The following is a 22,104-nucleotide window of genomic DNA, read 5'->3' on the forward strand; positions in this document are numbered from 1 at the left end:
TTTGGGGTAACTAGTTTACTAGTTGTTACTAGTAAAGACACATAAAGATAATCTAGTAACAGGTGTAACAGGAGATGCGGCCTAATCAGAATAGCCGCATTACAGGTGTGTGTCTCACTTTACATTGTATGAATTAGATTATTTAAAAATCATTTTGGAATCCAGGTATGTTTATTCTTTTTAGAAGGCACAAAAATTAATTTTATTACAAAATACTGAATTTAGTTTTCAGATTTTTGACATATTGATTAAACCCCCTCCCCCCCAAAAAAAATTGTTTAATTCCCCCTTAAAGTGATATGGTGTTCTATGCAAATGAATGGGAAGAGACACATTTAGCAGGTATTTATTAGTTCACAGAGAAAGATAGGTCCTGCTAGTGTAATTATAGGACAGTGTTGGCTAACCTGTGACACTCCAGGTGTTGTGAAACTACAAGTCCCAGCATGCTTTGCCAATATAAAGCAGCTTATTGCTGGAAGGCAATGCTGGAACTTGTAGTTTCACAACACCTGGAGTGTCACAGGTTAGTCAACATGGTTATAGGAAAAGGGAGGATAAAGTGATTACAAAAGTTACTGTATTAAAAGGTATCTATGAAGTTATTTTGTAGGGATGAAAGTCTGTAGACAAGCTTGGTGTGTTGATGTTATGAGAAATAACTGACAATAAACCAGTTTATTATGTGCTTTTTATAAGTTGTGATGGGACCACATGTACATTACATCACCTAAACAAGGTGATCTAGAACCACGATATTCCCTCCTCCCACCTCTCCCTCACAAACCCCCAACCCACAGAGTATTCCAGTCCTCATCCACTGCTAGAGCCTCCCGTTGTGAAGTCATCGTTTGAGCGGCTTGTAACGGCAATGATTTGTTTTATTTCCCGAAGCGTCTATGGTGGAGCCTCATGTTTGTTGTAGGTTCATGTGACATACTAGAAGGCACGGCAGGAAGTCTGTACGTTCCGGATGTACCCTAGGCCCTGCTGTGTGCCAAGGCACTAAACTCAGGGTGACATTTCAAAGAGAATTTTTGAAATAGGGAATTATGGATGTGTAAGGCGGTTTTGTGTACTGTATTAAAACATGTAAAAATTATTTACCTGTCATCATATATATATATATATAGGTGAATACAAAATTCCCAAACACTGAACCTTTAGGCAATGGCCGTTAGCTGCTCCAAACCGATCCAATGTCTCTGTACAAGGATCAAAGTATTTGTCTAGAAGGTTGGATCCTGTAGAACCACTGTATGGAACCTCTAGATTTGTCTAGAAGGCTCCTGTAGAACCACTGTATGGAACCTCTAGATTTGTCTAGAAGGTTGGATCCTGTAGAACCACTGTATGGAACCTCTAGATTTGTCTAGAAGGCTCCTGTAGAACCACTGTATGGAACCTCTAGATTTGTCTAGGAGGATCCTGTAGAACCACTGTATGGAACCTCTAGATTTGTCTAGAAGGTTGGATCCTGTAGAACCACTGTATGGAACCTCTAGATTTGTCCAGAAGGCTCCTTGTAGAACCACTGTATGGAACCTCTAGATTTGTCTAGAAGGTTGGATCCTGTAGAACCACTGTATGGAACCTCTAGATTACCGCTGCGTAAGATGTACTTTCTGGTATTCCCTCCCGGTTTCACTCCAGCACCTAAAAGTTTAACTTCTTCTGCATTGCGTTGCGATAGTGAGAAATTCCATTATTCCCTCCTGGCCGTGTAACATGTCCCCTACCACACTGTCCCACAATTCCCTTTGTTCACATGAAGTTCACACCTGTGCAATTTTCACGAGCAACCACATGGTCAGACCAAACACACAAGTTGAACAGAACAACTTCCTTTAGCGGGATGTGGGTGCCTCAGTCTGGTGGCGTGTCCTTTCTAGGGGCTGGTCACGTCTGCTCCCGTCCATAGGTCACACTGCTCCGTTCTCCTGCCGGGGTTTGTGAACGGCAGACTGGGAAGCACTGAGAGACGGGGCCAGGGTGCAGAGGAAACCAGACAGAAGGGTGAGTCCCAGCCCCCCCCAGGCACAGAACATTGACCAGCCATACCCGTGGCTGATGTCTTCGGGTAAACCGTACACGGAGCGCGGATATCGAGAAAGATCAAAATTGATACCGGCAACACAGGTGCAGAGGGAGATGATGCAGCAGGTTCCTGAAGAAAGAAAAAAAAAATGTCAATATAGGGTTATATCTCTCCTATATGCACAATGCCTTTAGCACAGGTTGTAATTTAGAGGGAGTCGTATTAAAAAGGAGAAAAGCCCTATTGCTGGCGCAAATGGGTGTTTTTTGGCAACGATAGGGCTTTTATCGCTTCACTCTATACATGTTGGAGATTACTTCTGCTGCAAGCTTCACCATGCAAAGGAGAATGCCTATATACCAAGTATGCCTCTTCTGTTAACGCTGTCTCAGGGTGTTATAAAAAAAAAGGGAAACCTATTAAAACAATTATTGATTTCTGAAATTGCAGATTTTTTTTCTAAAATGAATTGATGCAAATTAGCCAAATTGGTCTATAAAATCACCATGTGTCTGGCCAGCTTGGGGACCAGCTTGCTGGACAAACACGTTCAAATTGGCTCATTTGGGCCCAATCGACAAACTGCAGATTTCCCACTAGGCTGATCACGTGGTGATCAGGCCAAACGGCCGGTTACGACAAAGTTACATGGAACGTTCACTTCATTTGGCCAATAAATGCCATATGTGCAATTAAAAATCAAAAGCAATGAGCTAGTGATATACATATAGCAGAAATATCAGTGCTTATAAGGAAAACTTCTACTTATCTTCAAAAAAATACTTTGGGCCTGAGTCATTAATGAAAGTAAGGCAAAAAAAGGAGTAAATGTTCTCCTGGACAAACCATGTAACAATGCAAGGGGTGCAAATTAGTTTATTACTTTGCACATAAGTTAAATGCTGGCTGTTTTTTTATCTAGCGCACAAATACTTGATAGCTTTATTTTTATACTGAAATTTAAAGTTGATCTAGGATATGCCCTTCCCCAACTATAAATCTGTCCCCACATTTTAAATGCAACATGGTCTTGCCCAGGTGCAAAGTTACTCTTTTTTAATGCTTTGTTCTCCCCTTTTAGTTCAGTGCGTTTCAGCTTATAATTACAATCAGTGATTATTTTCAAAGCTGTCACACGGGCTTTAATATTAAAAGCAACAAACTTTAGGAGTTTTTAATGGAAAACAAGAAAATCAAGTAATATAATCTACTTTAGCAACTATAATAAGACAAAATTTTTACCTTCTTGTTTTCAGAAAAAAATATATAATTATAATAAGGCTCTTACAACCGATCTCTCCCATGCATTGTCCTTGTCTGAAGAAGCCCCTTATCAATCTATGATCTCTTTGTTAAGAGACAAGTCAATTGCTGATAATTAGCTTATTCTGGCCTACCCCGGAGTGGAGTGAAAACTCTTCTCACCTCCCATGAGAAATAGCAGACCAGCCACATACTGCATTAGGTCATGCTGCTTGCAGCAGCCCAGCACGCCTATGAGCCATCCAAATAGAATGATTGAGATTGCCATTCCTATGAAGCCAGCGGTCATCCGGCGCAGATCTGGGGGAGGGAAAGACAAGAGAATGTAATGTGGGGGCAATTGTTACTGCATTATCTGCCTGTGAGCAAGTACGGGTCCAAATGTGGTGCATCAAATAATCCCCATATATTACTACATAGACCTCAGCTACCAACGCGATAATGATCCAGCTTGTCTAAAGGAGGACAAGCATCATCATCATCATTTATTTATATAGAGCCACTGATTCCGCAGCGCTGTACAGAGAACTCACTCACATCAGTCCCTCCCCCATTGGGGCTTACAGTCTAAATTCCCTAACATACACACAGACAGACACACACACAGACACACACACACACACACACACACACACACACACACAGAGACTAGGGTCAATTTGTTAGCAGCCAATTAACCTACCAGTATGTTTTTTGAGTGTGGGAGGAAACCAGAGCACCCGGAGGAAACCCACGCAAACACAGGGAGAACATACAGACTTTGTTTACTAGATTTAGCCTTGTGTCTATCCCAAGCATGTTTAAATTCCCTTACTGTATAAGGCTGGGTACAGACTACAACGATTTTACTAATGACTGAAAAAACAGTCGTGATCAGCATGCGTACACACTATACATGTTTTAAAAGATTTACCTTCAGATCTGTGCTCTTCAACGGTCACAACTGTTGGCTGAAAAGATTGTGACTCTGTAAACTCTATGGAAATACTGATGGCGAGTGCATACACACTGCAGGATTGGAAGGATGTCGTTCCATCACTGAATCAGTTTAATAGTTCTACTGATTAATTAAAACAAACGTTGGTCGATGCTTTGGAACGACTATCGTTCATTGATTATATAAAATTATGGATATGTCTGCGCTGACTAGTACTTAGCTGCCCCTGTCTATTGGCATACAGCCCATCTATGTATGTATATAGATAAAACTTTTAAAATTGATAAACAAGTATGGCGCTTATACTCTAACAGATGAACAAAAGCATATAAATTCCAAAAGCAGATAGTCATTGTAAAATTGCCGAAATCGATCCAACTCAAGTCCAGAAAAGTATTGTCCAGTACAATATCCTCAATGTTCCTGAATTCAAAGTTTTTAGTTCATAGGATAATAATATTTGTCCCAGTATTATGTTCTCCACCGATGTTCATCCATACAAAAAATGAAAAGATCACATTACCGTGGGTCAGTGCAATTCTCTATAATCAATGCATATGTAGCACCAGTGTGGTATTAAATGTAAATTAGTCACCCCCGTGTGTAATAAATCACTTTTCATTAGGTAATACACTTACATAAGAAGAGACTTCTTGTCCAAAGTCAACATAAAAGCATATATGGAACTCTTCAATAATTTTCACATTGATCTCTGGATTTTATCTCAAAGACAGCAAAAGAAGAGAAAAATGCTCCACATAGTGCATCATCCAAAATAATTCTATTTAATGTTTGCACACCATGGAACGGTAACCAGCCGGCTTCCTGATCTATGGAGAGGGACATAGAGGTTTCCCTACACGCCTGATACCATCTTACACAGGGTAAGGGTCCAGCTTTATCGGGACCGTCCGCGAAAATCCTCTTATGTACTTATTTTATTTGTTTTTATGGTGTGTAAACATTAAATAGAATTATTTTGGATAATGCACTATGTGGAGCATTTTTCTATTCTTTTGCTCTCTTTGAGATAAAATCCAGAGATCAATGTGAAAATTATTGAAGAGTTCCATACGTGCTTTTGTGTTGACTTTGGACAAGAAGTCTCTTCTTATGTAAGTGTATTACCTAATGAAAAGTGATTTATTACACACGGTGGTGAATAATTTAAATTTAATACCACACTGGTGCTACATATGCATTGATTATAGAGAATTGCACTGACCCACGGTAATGTGATCTTTTCATTTTTTGTATGGATGAACATCGGTGGAGAACATAATACTGGGACAAATATTATTATCCTATGAACTAAAAACTTTGAATTCAGGAACATTGAGGATATTGTACTGGACAATACTTTTCTGGACTTGAGTTGGATCGATTTAGGCAATTTTAAAGTGACTATCTGCTTTTGGAATTTATATGCTTTTGTTCATCTGTTAGAGTATAAGCTCCATACTTGTCTATCAATTTTAAAAGGACTATCGTTCATTGTCTAAGTGTACACACTAATGCGATATTGGGTTAAACGGTCGTCTATCGGGTGATTGGCCCAATAATTTGCTGAAAACCCTGTAGTGTGTACCCAGCCTTATTCTCCACCACTTCTGTTGGGAGGCTATTCCATCTATCCACTACACTCTCTATAAAGCAATTCTTACTCAAATTCCACCTAAATCTCCAGATTTAGTGCATGTCCTCTAGCAGTTTACTTTCTTTGTAGAATACTTTTATCTTTTACTTTGTTTTAAAGCTTCTATCACACCCCCCATATCCATTCTCAGCTCCAAACTATACATATTGAGAACTTTTAGTCTTCCTGGCATGTATTGTGTTTTAGACTATGCGCCAATTTTAGCTGCCCATCTTTGCACACTCTCTAATTTATTTATGTCCTTAAGTAGATATGGCCTCCAAAACTGACCACAGGATTCCAGGGAAGGTCTCACCATTCCTCTAGTCTACTAGATTATTAATCATTTTGTTTGTTGCATCTACCTTGTATACTGCTCTATACTTCAGGAACGCCACTGGTATCCTTTCCCTCCTATTAAATATTCAATTAAATACAACTCTCTGTTGTCTATCCTTTAACAAATCTTGTCCATTTAGCCACTTTTGAACCCAAATCCAAACATTCCAATTTATTTAGCAGTATTATTCTGTGGGACAGAAGCCTTAATTATTTTACCTTAGTCACCCATTCTAAAAAAGAAATATGTTCGACATCATTACCCAATAGTAAATCCATGCAGATCGGCAACTTGTAAATGTGTATAATTCAGTCTTTCAGTTGTGTTTCCATTATTTTCCCACTATTGATGTCAGGCTTACTGGTCTGTGGTTGCCAGTCTCTTCCTTACTTATAAGCAGCAGGACTATACTTGTTCTTTTCCAGCCCTCTGGAACTACTCCTGTTAATAATAATATGTTGCAAAATATGTTCCATGGTGTTATCAGCTCCTTTATAAGTTATGTATCCATTGTTGTACTATTTACCCCCTTTTCCTACTGTTGAGAATATTTTATCTGATTACTTTCTCTGCAGAGTTAGATATAACTCTGTCTTAGCTCTGTTCAGTCTGCTTACATTTCTATTTGCTATTTCCTTTGAGAAGCAAATTGTGTTTCTTTTCCTGACATAAAGGGCTGTTGCTTTTAGTATTGTACTGTTTACTTTTCCCCATTGCTACTGAACTCCATTCAAATGCTTCAATTCTGCCAAAGAATCACTTACATATTGTCTCATCTCGACAAAACCAGCTCTCTTAACATCTAACATCTAGGGGTAAATGTATCAAGGTGAGAGTTTTCCGGCGGGTTTGCAAGGTGGAGATGTTGCCTATAGAAACCAATCAGATTCTAGCTGTAATTTTGTAGAATGCACTAAATAAACGATAGCTAGAATCTGATTGGTTTTTCAAACCCGCCGAAAAACTCTCAGCTTGATACATTTACCCCCTAGTGGTAAATGTATGAAGCAGTGGATCTGTCAAAATCGACGATATTCGGAGACTGTGACGGCCATATTGAAAACGGCAATTTTATTAAATGTAAAACACAGTGAATTTTGCCTTTAATAAATAAAATCCGTTGCTTATTACATTTAGCCCTAGTGTGGTATGATCTAACGCTGTCAAATTGTTTATATTAAACCATACTGCTTGATCATTGCTAGATCCTAGTCTTTTGGTCACACTGATACTCTCATCATTTAGAAGTATTAAATCCAATAATGCTTCTTTGTGAGTGGGAATTCTCACCAATTCCTTAAGGGATGCTCCCTCTTATTTAGACCTATTCCAGCCACATCAGATAGATTAAAGTCCTCAATTAAATTCTTCTTCTTGTCCTGGAGATCTGTAGATCACCCCAGTATGAAGAATATCCATGTCCCTCAGTTTCTAGGGTCACCCAAAGTGGCTCTGATTTTTCTCCAGTAGTTTGTATTAAAGTAGCATTTATGTTACATTCATAGCTCCACGTCCCATTCTTCAAACTTTCTCTTTCCTAAATAGAAGATTTGCGGATGTCCCATTCATGATTTTCTTTGTACAATGGCTCCATAATGGTCACAATATCCAGATCATCTCTAATCATCAACACAATCAGTTCTGGGATTTTACCTGCCAAACTGCAATCATCCATACACATAGCTCTAGTACTTTTATTAACACTTCTTCTTCTATTCCCTAATTCTTCTTCTGCCTATGATGTTTATTCTGATGTGAGCTGCCTGCTGTTGCTGTGGTTATATTCCTTGCTGCAATATCTGAGCTGCCTGTTATTGCTGCAGATATATTTCCTGCTGTAAGGGTCTGCCCAATCAATAACTCTTGTGTGGGGGAGCATATTCTTTACACCTATTGATTTTACTGTCCCCCTTCCCCCATCTGCTAGTTTAAATACTTCCTAAAAAAGCATTCAAATTGCTCGCTAAGTATTCCAGCTGCCTGTGAAGATGGGTGCAGGCCATTATTTTTATTTTCTATAAATCCAAATTCCACCTCTTTCACGCCACTTCGTACTGGTAATCCTTCATCATCATCATCATCATCATCTATTTATATAGCGCCACTGATTCCACAACGCTATATAGAGAACTCACTCACATCAGTCCCTGCCCCATTGGGGCTTACAGTCTAAATTCCCTAACACACACACACACACACACACACACACACACACACACACAGACACACACAGACAGACTAGGATCAATTTGTTAGCAGCCAATTAACCTACCAGGATGTTTTTGGAGTGTGGGAGGAACCGGAGCACCCGGAGGAAACCCACGCAAACACAGGGAGAACATACAAACTCCTCACAGATAAGGCCATGGTCGGGAACTGAACTCATGACCCCAGTGCTGTAAGGCAGATGTGCTAACCACTGAGCCACCGTGCTGCCCACATCTTTCGGAAAAAGACATGGCGATTGTCACCTGCTTAAGAGAAGTCTTCCTAAATTCTTCCACAGCTGTAATTTCAGTACTAGCCAGGTAATTTGTGCCGTTCTTCCTATCCGTTCTTGTTCTCTTCTTGGAGCTGTAGGTTTGAGTTGTGGATTGGACTCTGGGAGCTGCTCCCAAACACAAACCTCTAACAATGGAATCCTCCAAAAGAAGTGCAGACCTGTTTGAGGATCTTACTATCTTATCACTGTACAATGTATTGTGTCTTGGTTTCCACTATAGTAGGTGTTTCTGTACGGTTCTACCCTGTAAATACGGCACAGGGGCTGCGTCTGTGATCTCCAGTTCTCACCCTTCCTTTGCCGACAATAGTTCAGGCCCCTTTGCATTGCTAGTCTGTTTGATGGTATCTGCGTTATGGAAATGTTATTGAAATACTTACATTGCTGCCAAGTTGCCAGCATTTCTATTGAGTAAACTGAAACCCACTCAGTTTAAGAGCTCATTAGAAAAAAAAACATTAAAGTCAGAATCATTTTTTATGAGGAGAAAAGCAGGTAAACGTCACAGGGGAAGAGGAAACAAACTAGTGACGTTGAATTTCCTCATAAGAACAATCGGTAAGTTTACAATCTAAGTATATAAGGTTTTCATGTTTGTATGCGCACTATTAGTAATCGTTACTAGATATTAATTGATTGGATTGTTCAATGACAGGTGATCAAAATGGCCAAATACCTGGGGAGATAGATTATACAGGTCTGGCTGATCAGGCCAAATGAGCAGACTGCAAGTGGGCCCTGCATTGTGGTCACTTTATTACCACGTATATAAACTGATGCGATCACCTGTCCTAACAGAAGTGTGATCAGGCAGAATAGATACACACGAGACACAACCTTACACCACAAATTTCCAACATGGCTGACCAAATGTCACAATGTAAGACTTTAGGTATGCTTAGCCAGAGATAAGATCCACCAATTGTGCTCCGTGTCTCCCGATTCGCTCTATCTAAAGGTCACATGATTTCTATCTGGGTGCGGAGGACACGCCAATATATGACAAAGGCCACCTTGTTATTTATAATTTAACAAAAAAAGTACTTGATACTTGCTCTGAACATGGCTGTATATTATGCATGAATATTTCCTTGACATATTCAAGTCCACTATCCAACACCCCCATACTGAAAAAAATAAAGGCCATTTCTATATTTCCCCATTAACGGTGTTTCTCTAACAGGAGCCTAGCTTGTCCGTACGGTAAGTAAGGCCGTACGCGGCTGCACTCTAAGTAAACAGATAGGACATGGAACTTACGCAGAGCGTGCCACTCATCCTGACGGATGGTCTTGGTGACGTTGATTGGCAGGTTCGGTGGAAGTGCGGATGATGTGTAGTGATATCGAACCGGAGTGCAGCGTTTAACGATTCCTGAAACGGAAGAATTGTGTCAGCAACATAAAGGATAGAGATCAAAGGCAGACCTAATATCTGCTCTCACAGAGAGTGTTGGTTAATGTATGTATTGTGATAAATCTGTGCACAACATGACATGTTATGAGTATATCATTGTATTATTAATGTACACTGCAATATACTCTAGTACACTTTCAGAGTGTCTCAGCAGGATTAGTATATTGCAATCCAGAAAGAAACACAAGGGGTTGGGCTGTGAACTACTGACCCGTACAAACAGTTCAACTGGAAACGGCCTAACGATAGCCTCAGTCTGCATTAATCAATCAAATCCATAACATAATCTTCTTGTGCGGTTTCTATATCTGGGGGTAAATGTATCAAGCTGAGAGTTTTCCAGCTGGTTTGAAAAGTGGAGATGTTGCCCATAACAACCAATCAGATTCTAGCTATCATGTTGTAGAATGTACTAAATATATGATAGCTAGAATCTGGTTTGAAGCTTTCTCTAATGTCTATGTGTTTGGATGCACCGTATTTATCTTGCAAATGATCCCTATTTCTACCTTCGCTTGTGCTCAGATCACAGCAGAATTTTGATGCAGCCAATAATGTCCTTGTATATACAGCTTTATAACGGTGAGGAATAGCTTACAGCTTGAACTCTAGCTCAGCTAGTTAACAATAGTACATACACTGACAAGGATTCTACATGCATAGGTGGGAACTTCTCACCCAGAGGTGCTGACACAGAGGAAATCAGTGTGAGAACTATCCACCTGTGGTTACTTGTTTCAGATTGTCTTATGGTTAGATATGAGAGTCTATATGAAATAATCGGTTTGATTCAATTTAAAAAGGAGAGCTTTAACTTGCAGACTAAGGGCCTGATTCATGAAGGCACGTATTCTAAATGCAACCTGCTTGAGTATTACTTGCACGTATTTCATACTTGCCAACTCTCTCTGAATGTCAGGGAGACTCCCTGAAATAGGGGTGATCTCCCTCACTCCCTGAAGAGTCTGGCATCCTCCCTGATGCTGAGCCAGTACAAGACGTGGTTGGCTTCGCAAACTGTGGCATGATGACACAGTTCAGAAATTGTGTCCTATGTCCATGTATTGATGCCTGTGGAAGTGGCCATTTTCATGGAGACCAAGATTTAATCAGAGACCACAGGTAAGACAACATGACTTCAGTAATGGAGACAGAAATGTAAAAGACACTTCAGTCTCTAGAGATTCATTAGCTGCTTATCTTTAGCGCATAGTTGCCTACTCTCCCAGGAATGTCCGGGAGACTCCCTCATTTCTGGGAGACCTACTGGGAGAGCAGGGCAACCTCCCGGTTCTCACCCCCGCAATATATAAGTGGTGGGGGGGAGGGGGCTTAATTACGCAAATATCGCGTCTTCTTAGCCCTGCCCCTGCTGTAATTGGCCAAAATTGTGACAATCGTTTAGGGTGCGGGACCAAAATAATGAGATTGGTCATGCACCTCACCCGGGATCTCCCTGAAGCCAATGAGGAAAAGTTGGCAAGTATGACGTATTTAGGCTTCACGTCCGCCCGAATTCAGCAGGTCACAGATCTCAAGATGCGCGTGCTGTGTCTGCTGTGCTCTACTACATCGGACGCAGCAGGATGCGTCCAATACCTATGTGGATTATAAATTCGGAAACTAACACACAGGAAAATAAATAAAAAATCTTACATTATTGTTAACTGATAATAACAAGCCCATTAATGTTAACAGTAAAAAAAAAAAGCCCCCCCCCAATGAAATATATTTCTTACAATGTTGTTAATGTCTACTGAGAACAAAATACATTTTTGCAGTTGCTCATGATTGCAAACACATGTTATAGCATGCATACGAGACTGTCATCACTACTGATAAGGACTTAGACTAGCCCTGTAGCTGGAATAAGAGATGCGGCAGAAATACAAGTAACTTTGTGATTCCCAAATCTTGAATCGTAAGGAAAAAACGCCCCTTCCCCTCCCAGTTTACTCCCCAAAGTTCTAGGCTGTAGTAAGAGTAATTTGCACTCACAGGCACACGGAACAGAACTGCGCACACAGACGTTTCTGCCAGTTGTGGGCATGCACAGTGTGATACACGTACGATACGCGTAGAATCAGCAGTACATATACACAAATGTCACCTATCTCGCAGGTTACTAGCTCAGCCAGGCTGGTTAATCTAGAAACATATGGATTACACGTGCTGCATACGAAGATGCATGTTGCATGCCTACAGGTGGCACTTTGCAGGTTTGCAGTATGCATGTAACATAACTGCTGTACATCCATGCAGCATTCATAATTCAGGACATACTGCATTGCGATTAAAGCAGATGCATGCTGCATCCTGCCTTCAGCTGCTCCTGTGCAGGCAGGAATTCAGCTGAAATCACTGCTATGCAACATGTGCTCCATGTATGTCTGGTAAATGGCTGATTTGGCATCTCTAACCCTTCATAAGTGTTGTCAGCCTAAACCAGGAACATTTCAGCACCATGAGAGCTGCAGCTCCGCACTATCTGGGTTACTGCCAACGCCTCTAGATGTGTCCATCCCAAATAGCCCTTCTTACTGCATCTCGGACATACCGGTGTGCCATCTTCACTAAATGACCAAGCAAAAGGAAACACTGGCCCAAAGTTTCAACATGTAACTTGCTGACTTCATCCTACAACAATCATTTAAATATTTAATCAGCCCACAGAAAAAAAAAATGCATTAGTTTCTAGATGCCTCCACGGCTCATTAGCCAAGGTTCAGGCAATCTTACTTAAAGGGAACCTGCACCACAAATAATAAATACATAACTTCATCACCTTTAAGAAATGCGTATTTATGGCCACCTGATAACTACCATGGCAATGTACATAGCTGCAATATCCTGATATTTATTATTAAATATAAATAACGTTCAGATTTTATACCTCACAGGAAAAAATTTTATATATAGGAAAGCAATTTGTCTGTATTGCTACTAATCACTTTTTTTCAAAGAGAGCACATATTTTAAACGGTTCAGTTTGCTTTGATAGATACATAACCTTGATTTTCTTTTGCTGCATTTAATATATTTGGCTAGCAGAGGCAACAATGACTCCTACAGCTGTATATTTAAGTTATGTCAGCTGCCAGCTAGAATCAAACCATATTAAAACATAATACACTGGTTTTGAGACTAAACAACAAACAATTTTACTTTAAACATTATAAATGTAAACATATCAGCTACACAGGTTTAGCAGCCATTTCGTGGGGGTAATGGTATTCATGAGAATGCAGCTAATCAACTGAATAAGAACTAGTCAATTAATGGGCTGAATATTGTCTCACACAAAATGGCTGCCTCCACCGTATGCCGTTGACAGGTACATATATTAAATATGCTGACCTGTAATTTTTTACAGCTGCAGGTTTCACATTTTCTAATGAGGACCTGGAACAGATTTAACTGGTGACTATAAGCTATCCAAAAACATAATTATAGACACAATGTAATTAACTAATATATTCTATGGACAACAATATTAAATTGCAAGACTTTCTATATTTTGAAAACAATTTTCTTTATCTGAAAACACATAAAAAAAAACAACACTATAAAGCAGTGGTTCTTAAGCACAGCTTGACGTCTACCCAATAGTATATATAGTGGATGTCATAACAGAGAACACAAGGGAAATAATCACTGTCCTAACAATATAATACAGGGATTCATAACTTATTGGTCTGGACTCCTAATATAGGTAACATTGTCATATGAATAAACATCAAATGATTTCACAGGATAAGTCAGTTGTGGGTGACATAATGTTTTTCTGGCACCTCACAAGCAGACAACATATTATCTTTGTGATATAGTGTTCACACAGCTCAAACTCACAATATTTTAAAGCGTAAATTCAGGACAAAATAAACACCTCCCATAATCTGCCAACCACACCCACATTCTGATAAAGCCACGCCCCTCTCTGAGTCTAATCACTGGGACTGTTGGTGATAGGACATCTGATGTACTAACCTGCTACATAGACTGTGTGAATGTACTGCACTCAGTGACATCAGAGTCAGTATAGAACTAAATAAAGGGAATTACCTAGTGCCTAGATTTATGCTGATGGGCCCGTGGCTTTACAGAGCGCATAGGCAAACCAAGGGGGTTTTCCTAGTGCCTGGAAACCCTCCTCCAAGCCTGGAGCACTGTATAATTGAGGTGGCTGGACCCTGCTCCCGCTTCACACGGCTCTGCTTGAAAAGGGAGAGCTGCGTGCACCTAACAGTAGTACATGCAGCATTGCCCATGTATATTATAGAGATAGGACTAGTTGGAGAGCAGCCAAGCACTGTCCATTATTATAGCCCATGCATGCTGGTCACGCCCACTGGCGGCGTGGTGTGAAAACCCCCCTTTACAAATCCTGCGTTTGCCCCTGGAGCGAGATGGCAATGTTTTCTGGCGAGCAGAAGTTTCCACAGGTAGAGGAGGATTTGGGCGAGTTGAAGGCGTTACTTGTTGCTAATTATGGATTAGAAGAACCAGTGCAATTAGTTTTTCAGAGGAACATTATTTAAATTAAATGATAAATAAAGGGGCATGTTTTTTTCCAGTCCAAAACAGGACTTGAATTTTGTACCACCTCAAAGCTTGAGATCTTCAAGTCTCAACCTAAACTATAAGATCACACATCCCAACAGTCCCGATTTGCAGTCCGTAAAGGGACGGGGCTTATCAAAAAAGTATTTTAACGTTACTGAATAGAGTGGTACTAATGTGGTAGATGTTGGACTTTGATGTTTACACTCTTGCACAGAGCACTTCTGGAGATTTTCCCACCAATCAGATTCTAGCTATTATTTTCGAAAGTGTATTAGATAAATGATAGCGAGAATCTCATTGGTTGCCATGGGCAACAACTCCACTTTTCCTTTTAGGAAGCTTTAGCAAAGACCCAGACAAAGGCACTATATATCCACCTGTGCTTCTGTGTGACACGACCTTTGGAACAGGTGCAAGGATCAATGCTCCAAAATAATCCCCAGTGTATTCTGTAGGATGTGGCAGCTTTATGACAAGAGTGTAGCTTGACAAAGGCCATTTGTCTCCTATGGCCATGTGACCAAAGGCATGGGATTTATTTATCAGTAAAAACAAAAAGTGAAAAACTGGAACAGTTTAAAAAAAGGGGGGGGGGTTATGGACAATAGGGGCGGTGCTTTAAAACATGTGGCGGGTTTAAAAATAATTTTTTTAAACTAATTGAGTGCATGGAGAAACACCTGTCCTCTGTGTGCTAGAAGACAGTGTATGGGCTTAATTATCAGCCTGTCTCTGCTAAAAGGTCAGCATGAAGAATGAGACGTATAGATGCCACAGAGAGAAAATCTGGCATCCTTACAAATTATCTTTATCCAGGAACCAAAGTAAAAGGATAGCAGTTAATGGATTATTAAGGATTAAAGGCTCTGTTCATTGGTAGGAAATCTACGCCGGTATATATTTGATTGCTTCAGAGAACACAATGAAAGATCTCCTTTTAAAACAATTAAGTAAAACATATTGCTTAACAAAGCATGATTAAAGGCATAAATACAGAAAAGCACAGAAAGTAGATAATAGCAACCAAAAAACACAAAACCTAATGAAATAGGAGGAACGTACAAGAAAGCAACTACATTTAATTTGAACAATAATATAAAAAAAAATAGCAAAATTGAATCAAACCTTGACTGCAAATGTAATAGTGGTATTTCAGTTAATTGTAAACAAAATTATATTGACCACAACTCTACAGAGCAGTGAAGTCAAAGTTAAAATGAAAATTCCTTGAAACAGATATTGTAGCCAGGAAGTTATAGTAATCCACAGGAAAATGACATTTTTTGGGGTAATTCTGTTTATTTTTAGGGAAAAGTGACAGCAAATAAATAAGTTTTCCAATAATATGTTTTACTTCGGGGTGCAAACAATTACTATCACCAAAAAGTTATGCCGTTAACAGGCCAGAATGCTCACATATTTTATTTAATGTCCCACTGCACCAAGGAAGATCTTTATTATGCTCGATATTTGAAAAAATTCAGATGTTGCCTATAGCAACCAATCAGATTCCAGCTGTCATTTATCTAGTACATTCTACAAAATGACAGCTAGAATCTGATTGGTTGCATTGGCAACATCTCCATTTTTTTCAAAGCCGCAGTTTAGTAAATATACCCCTAAGTCTGACAGGCCCTATGTACCATAGGTGACGGATTATAGTGCATGCAGGAGGCAACGGAGCACACGGCGCATGGTAATGATTAATCTCATTACCATGCATGCAAGCTTCCTGACTCCTCCTCCTGACACGCCCCCCAGTGGAGGGACGGAAAATATGGAGGAAAGAGTAGAAATCTGGCACTTCCATAAATATATACATAGACCAGTGTTGGCTAACCTGTGACACTCCAGGTGTTATGAAACTACAAATCCCAGCATATCCTTCCAGCTATAAGCTGCTATATATTGGCAAAGCATGCTGGGACTTGTAGTTTCACAACACCTGGAGTGTCACAGGTTAGCCAACACTGACATAGACCAACAAGTGATATATACAGGCAAATCGAAGGTGACTTCAAATATCACTGTTATATATAATAGAGGGAGGATGTAATTTGGAATGTCATTTTGTGATATCACATTGGTAGTTACTAGTTATAATATTTGAATCTAGGGTGCATTATACAACTATTAACATTATTCACGTTTTATTCTTCTGTATAAATAAAAGAAGTTTGTTTGTTCCTTTGTTTTGGTTGTTTGTTGGCGAAAATCTCCTACAGCTCTCAAGGTAAAGCTGTCACATCTTACATAGTTATCTAGTATTGAAAAAGTAACCTATTAGACCACATAGCGTCAACGCAACAAATATTGAAAACAGAATTTTTTGGGTTGTAAACAATTGTTTGACTGCTGGAAAGAAACCGCGCCACAACGCGACGTAACAACAACGCGACAAAGGAATCTGCTAATATACAAAAACTGCTACACATTACAAATCGGACCAGCTCAACGCCCGGTGGCCCTGCTTGTAGCTGTATAAATGGTGGATCTGTTCATAAACAACTATGTTCATGGAATATTAATATTTAAATGGTTAAATAACTGGTATCCCCTATTTGTACTGAGCTCATCAATTGACAGGATACAGTTCTCCAACGGACGCTTGCAGCTCAGATAATAACATGCCACAGAAGCATCTATTTCAGTTAAGTTTGTCAATAAGTAACTGCAAATAATTAAACCCAGTTTTCTACTCAAGGTCAGTAACTCCTGAACTAATATCCGATAAGCTCTTTCCAATATCTTAACTTCTGCAAAAAAACAAATAATAAAGTGGTAAGTAGACTATTTTTAGGAACAATGGTCCTGATGCAGAGATGACCGAAAAAGGGGTGTAATTTACGCTCAAAAAAGCCGGAGGTAAAAATAACGTATTTAAGCCCATATGCATCCTAACATCCCTGCAGGTCCGCACCAGTAGTATACGGTTTACACCAGGCACACGTCCCAGACACTTATATCTCATTTGTGCCCATGTTTTTATCTATTTAAGTGTGAAAAAATGCATTCATTATAAGTAAGGCATCAATAAAACGTTAACCCAGTGGTTCCCAAACTGTGCACCTAGGCGATCTCATAGGGGTGCCTTGGCCAGGACCAGTGGTAAGCAAGGCGGGGGACTACTTGGTAATTATTTTGGCTTAGGGGAGCCTTGAAAAAATTTTGGAGACCCCAACGGTGCCTTGAACTGAAAAAGTTTGGAATCCACTGCGTTAATCCCATCTGGTGTACAAAGCGTATAATATATGCCAGAGCGACAAAGAAACCACCAATCAGGATGAGCGTTGCAATTGGAAACAACCAATCACAAGCGATCCACTAGTGACGAAGATATCATCATCCGCGATTTGCTCCTGCCCCTAACCAATAATACGGTGCACTTCAAAATTTTCTTTTACATTCTACTGTGTGCGAGCTCCCTGCACCCACCACCTTTTCAGCAACTTAATTCTTGTGGGCATCGGGCTTTTTTCCATTCTCTGCTGCTGAAAGATCCTCCCCATTCTTTTGCACCTACCAACATCAACATCATTTGTTTTTATGACTCCCAACCATGATATGCCCAGTCCCCTCTGGTTCTGAAGCAGTTAATACTCTATTTCTCACAAATAAAACATCTTTACCTGCGCAAATTTCTCCTCAAAGAACGTGATTTGTTAGCAGAGAGGGCAATTTTCTCTAGAAATAAATTGTAGCACGTAGGGGAATCGTTTTGCTAACACGTGAGGTGAGCAGCATCCAAGCATTCATCTTCCACGAATAGGGGGCAAGGCTCACTGAGGTTAATATGCAGGGATCTGGAAAAAGGCCTGTGCCCTTGAATACAGTGTTCATTTATTGTCAGCCATACGGGTATATATATATATATATATATATATATATATATATATATATATATATATATATATATATATATATATATATATATATATATCACACTTACAGGCCTCTCTGGAGTTCTGTGTTCATGCTGTGAGTGCATTTCCACATTCAGCAACCACGGACAGCAGCAAAACCTCATTCCAGGAGCAGTACCCTCCCTTAGCAGTATGCTGCAGTTCACCCCTATGGCAATCAACCTTTGCCAAATAAATGAAGGATTATTTTATACTGTCAACACAAGTAGACATTTTTAGTGAGGCAAGAATCTAAATGGGAGCAGTTGGACTTAAATAAAATGTTAAATAATAGAGATATAACATGGACGTTTTGTAGAGAGACTCATCTTCCTCTCTGTAAAATTATATTATAATGATATGATCCCTCTACATCACCGCTTTGTAAACTGTTTTCAATTTAAAATAGGATCTATATAGTAACCGTGATTTATATACCACATATAAGAGTAAGAATCTATCACCTACATTGCTGTAGTCTCCTCCTGAATCTGTTTACTGCATTTGGTCTCACATGGAGCGGTAAACCAAAATATCAACAGCTTTTGTGTAATTTTAGAGTACTCAGTGATTACCTCATTATCTAACCATTATCTCTTAATGAGAGTTGCAGTTGTATTAACTGTAGTGTGAGAAATGGGACATGTTTCTCTCTCTTCTCCTAACCCGCGTCATTCTCAGTCTGTATTCCTAAAATATCAGCTCATTAAAGTGGATGAGAAATGTATGTCACTCTCTCGGTGTGTCACCGAGATAGCGTGTTGTGCTGGTTTCCGGTTTCTTTCTATACACATCTAAGTGGGTGATGAGGCTGGAGGTGGATTAAAGAGTCGGGAATAATATCACAGTTGTCAGGTCTCAAATAAAAATAGAGTATTCACTTGTAGTATGAGCCTGACCTATATAATATATCGCTACCCATCTATCTTGATTCTAGACTTCAATCTCCATCCCACCTTTGGGAACTTATCTGAGGATTATCCCTATAGAATGAATCAAATTTCCCGCAAATTATAACAGATTTGTTTCTTATATCTACATATACATATATATAATATGTGTATAATAAGCAATGCAAATAAATGATCAATCCTTCAGTCAGTGGATTCCTCACGAGACTCCCTTCAAAAACAACAATGTATAATTGCCATCTCAGACCCATGTGAGATGGATACATCAGGCCTGCCATCCATATCACATGCCCATTAAATCCTCATTAACAGACCTGCACACATTAGACCACACACACATTACAAGCCCCTAATGATGACTCCTCCCCTACATTATTATAACACAATAGCCCACCATCATACACCCTAATATTATGAGTTACATGATTTCCATTCACACCTACATAATCCCCATTTTTATTCAACCCTCCCCCATAGGCTTTATTAGCCATGAGCTATCTATCTGTGCCACCAGATTAAACATTACACCCTCAGTCCTACCCAATGTACAGTATAATAGCCAATGGGCAATCGTATGGTGAAACATACACTACATGTGTCTCATTATGACCATAATATATGCGATTACTTGCTTAGCTATAAGACCATGCATATGAATTGTATCACTAATATGTCCAGACCTTTTCCCCTTAACCTTGCAATTATGTCATATCTCGCATGCCCCTATATTGCCAAACTCACAGAAAATCTGCACCCCAATATTGCCAGACCCCCATTCAATCACTCCTTCAATGGTGTTATATATACAGAAAATCTGTACCTCAATATGGTCAGACCCTTACTGAAATACTCCTCCAGTTTTGTCATATATACAGAAAATCTGTACCCCAATATTGTCAGACCCCCATTCAATCACTCCTTCAATGGTGTCATATATACACAGAAAATCTGTACCCCAATATTGTCAGACCCATATTGAATTACTCCTCCAGTTGTCTGTACCCCAATATTGTTGCTTGACTTCTATGAGCATCAGACCTGTTCTGCTGATGCCCCCCTCTACCAGGGGTCTTTGTACCCCAGTATATTACATAGGAGGACCCCCATACCTTTTAAGATCAGCTCCTCTGCGTCCTTGTCGAACCCCTCCCGGTGGCATTTCCTCCACAGTCCGGACACTGTAGAGTTATAGCGGCGGGTGCAGTGGGAATCCACGGCCAGGTAAGGGCGGGGAGCGGGAGCATCCCGGGCCACCGCGGGACGGTCCTTGCTCTCCCTATTGCTCACCAGTGGGTCTCCCACTCTGGAGATGAACCGGACCCCCCTGGGCAGCAGCAGCTCCCCTCCTTGTGTGGCCCGGGTCCTTAATTGGCCACCCCTGAGGGGCAGGTGCTGGCCGGGGGTGTACATGTAGCCGGGATCGTTCCGTTTGCCCCCCGGTTTCCTGCAGCGGTCCCTGTGTCTCCGGGCGTCGGTCTCGTACCAGTGATCGGTGCACAGAGCCACCGCTAGCAGGGCGAGGGCGGCCAGGGCGAGGCACAGACCAGCACCAGCCAGCAGCCTCATAGCGGTACCGGGAACACCGGGGGGTTTACACCCCGGGCACCGGTCTCAGCATCAGCCGCAGATCCGCTGTTCTCTCTAGATGGAGAGAAATGAGAGGCCGGGAGGGAGGAGTCTTCCAGCAGCTCTGAGGATCTCTATGTATCCGGGAGAGGCGCTATATGTGTAGTGTCTGTCTGCCCATCCATCTACCTGTCTGTCCTGGCCAGATCCCCTGCACCATGCATGTGTGAGCATCTATGTGTCATGTATGCTCTACACACAGCCTAGGTACAATGTGGTACCCCCTCCCCTGCAATATGTCATTAATATCCTGCTTGTATCAGTTATATTACACACACACACACACACACACACATATATTACATGTCTGTCTGCCCATCCATCTACCTGTCTGTCCTGGCTAGATCCCCTGCACCATGCATGTGTGAGCATCTATGTGTCATGTATGATCTACACACACATATATATTACATGTCTGTCTGCCCATCCATCTACCTGTCTGTCCTGGCCAGATCCCCTGCACCATGCATGTGTGAGCATCTATGTGTCATGTATGCTCTTACAGGGGTGGGCAAACCTGTCCTCAAGGGCCATATCCAGTTCATGTTTTTAGGATTTCTGTCTGTAGAAACAGGTGGGATAATTACTGACCCAGCCAAATAGATTAACTCAGCTGTACATGATTAAAGAAATCCTAAAAACATGAACTGGATATGGCCCTTGAGGACAGGTTTGCCCACCCCTGTCTACACACAACCTAGGTACAATGTGGCACCCCCTCCCTTGCAACATGTCATTAATATCCTGCTTGTATCAGTTATATTACACACACACATATATTACATGTCTGTCTGCCCATCCATCTACCTGTCTGTCCTGGGCAGATCCCCTTCACCATGCATGTGTGTGCATCTATGTGTCATATATGCTCTATACACAGCCTAGGTACAATGTGGCACCCCCTCCCCTGCAATATGTCATTAAAATCCTGCTTGTATCAGTTATATTCCACACACACATATATTACAT

The 22,104-nt window shown here is 40.6% G+C and overlaps 1 protein-coding gene across 1 annotated transcript; it reads right to left on the reverse strand.

The window, feature by feature from the left end:
* Window positions 1-677: 677 nt before the first annotated feature.
* Window positions 678-21,428, reverse strand: LOC142103852 (transmembrane protein 178B-like). Its single transcript, XM_075188112.1, has 4 exons — window positions 20,619-21,428; window positions 9,978-10,091; window positions 3,464-3,601; window positions 678-2,167 (listed from the first exon to the last, which is right to left on the reverse strand). The coding sequence occupies exons 1-4, from the start codon at window positions 21,073-21,075 to the stop codon at window positions 1,923-1,925; spliced, it is 954 nt and encodes a 317-aa protein (XP_075044213.1). The 5' UTR covers window positions 21,076-21,428; the 3' UTR covers window positions 678-1,922.
* Between the last annotated feature and the right edge of the window lie 676 nt (window positions 21,429-22,104).

The sequence above is a fragment of the Mixophyes fleayi genome, chromosome 10, assembly GCF_038048845.1.
Source record: "Mixophyes fleayi isolate aMixFle1 chromosome 10, aMixFle1.hap1, whole genome shotgun sequence".
NCBI classification, from domain to species: domain Eukaryota; kingdom Metazoa; phylum Chordata; class Amphibia; order Anura; family Limnodynastidae; genus Mixophyes; species Mixophyes fleayi.

Bases quoted from the DNA above. Each gene is read 5' to 3' on its own strand.
- LOC142103852 (XM_075188112.1), bottom strand. From the start codon at position 21,075: ATGAGGCTGCTGGCTGGTGCTGGTCTGTGCCTCGCCCTGGCCGCCCTC. The intron at 10,092-20,618 runs GTATGGGGGTCC...CTTCCGTTTCAG, and splicing joins AGAGGAGCTGATCTTAAAAG to GAATCGTTAAACGCTGCACT. The intron at 3,602-9,977 runs GTAAGTTCCATG...TCCCTCCCCCAG, and splicing joins GGATGAGTGGCACGCTCTGC to ATCTGCGCCGGATGACCGCT.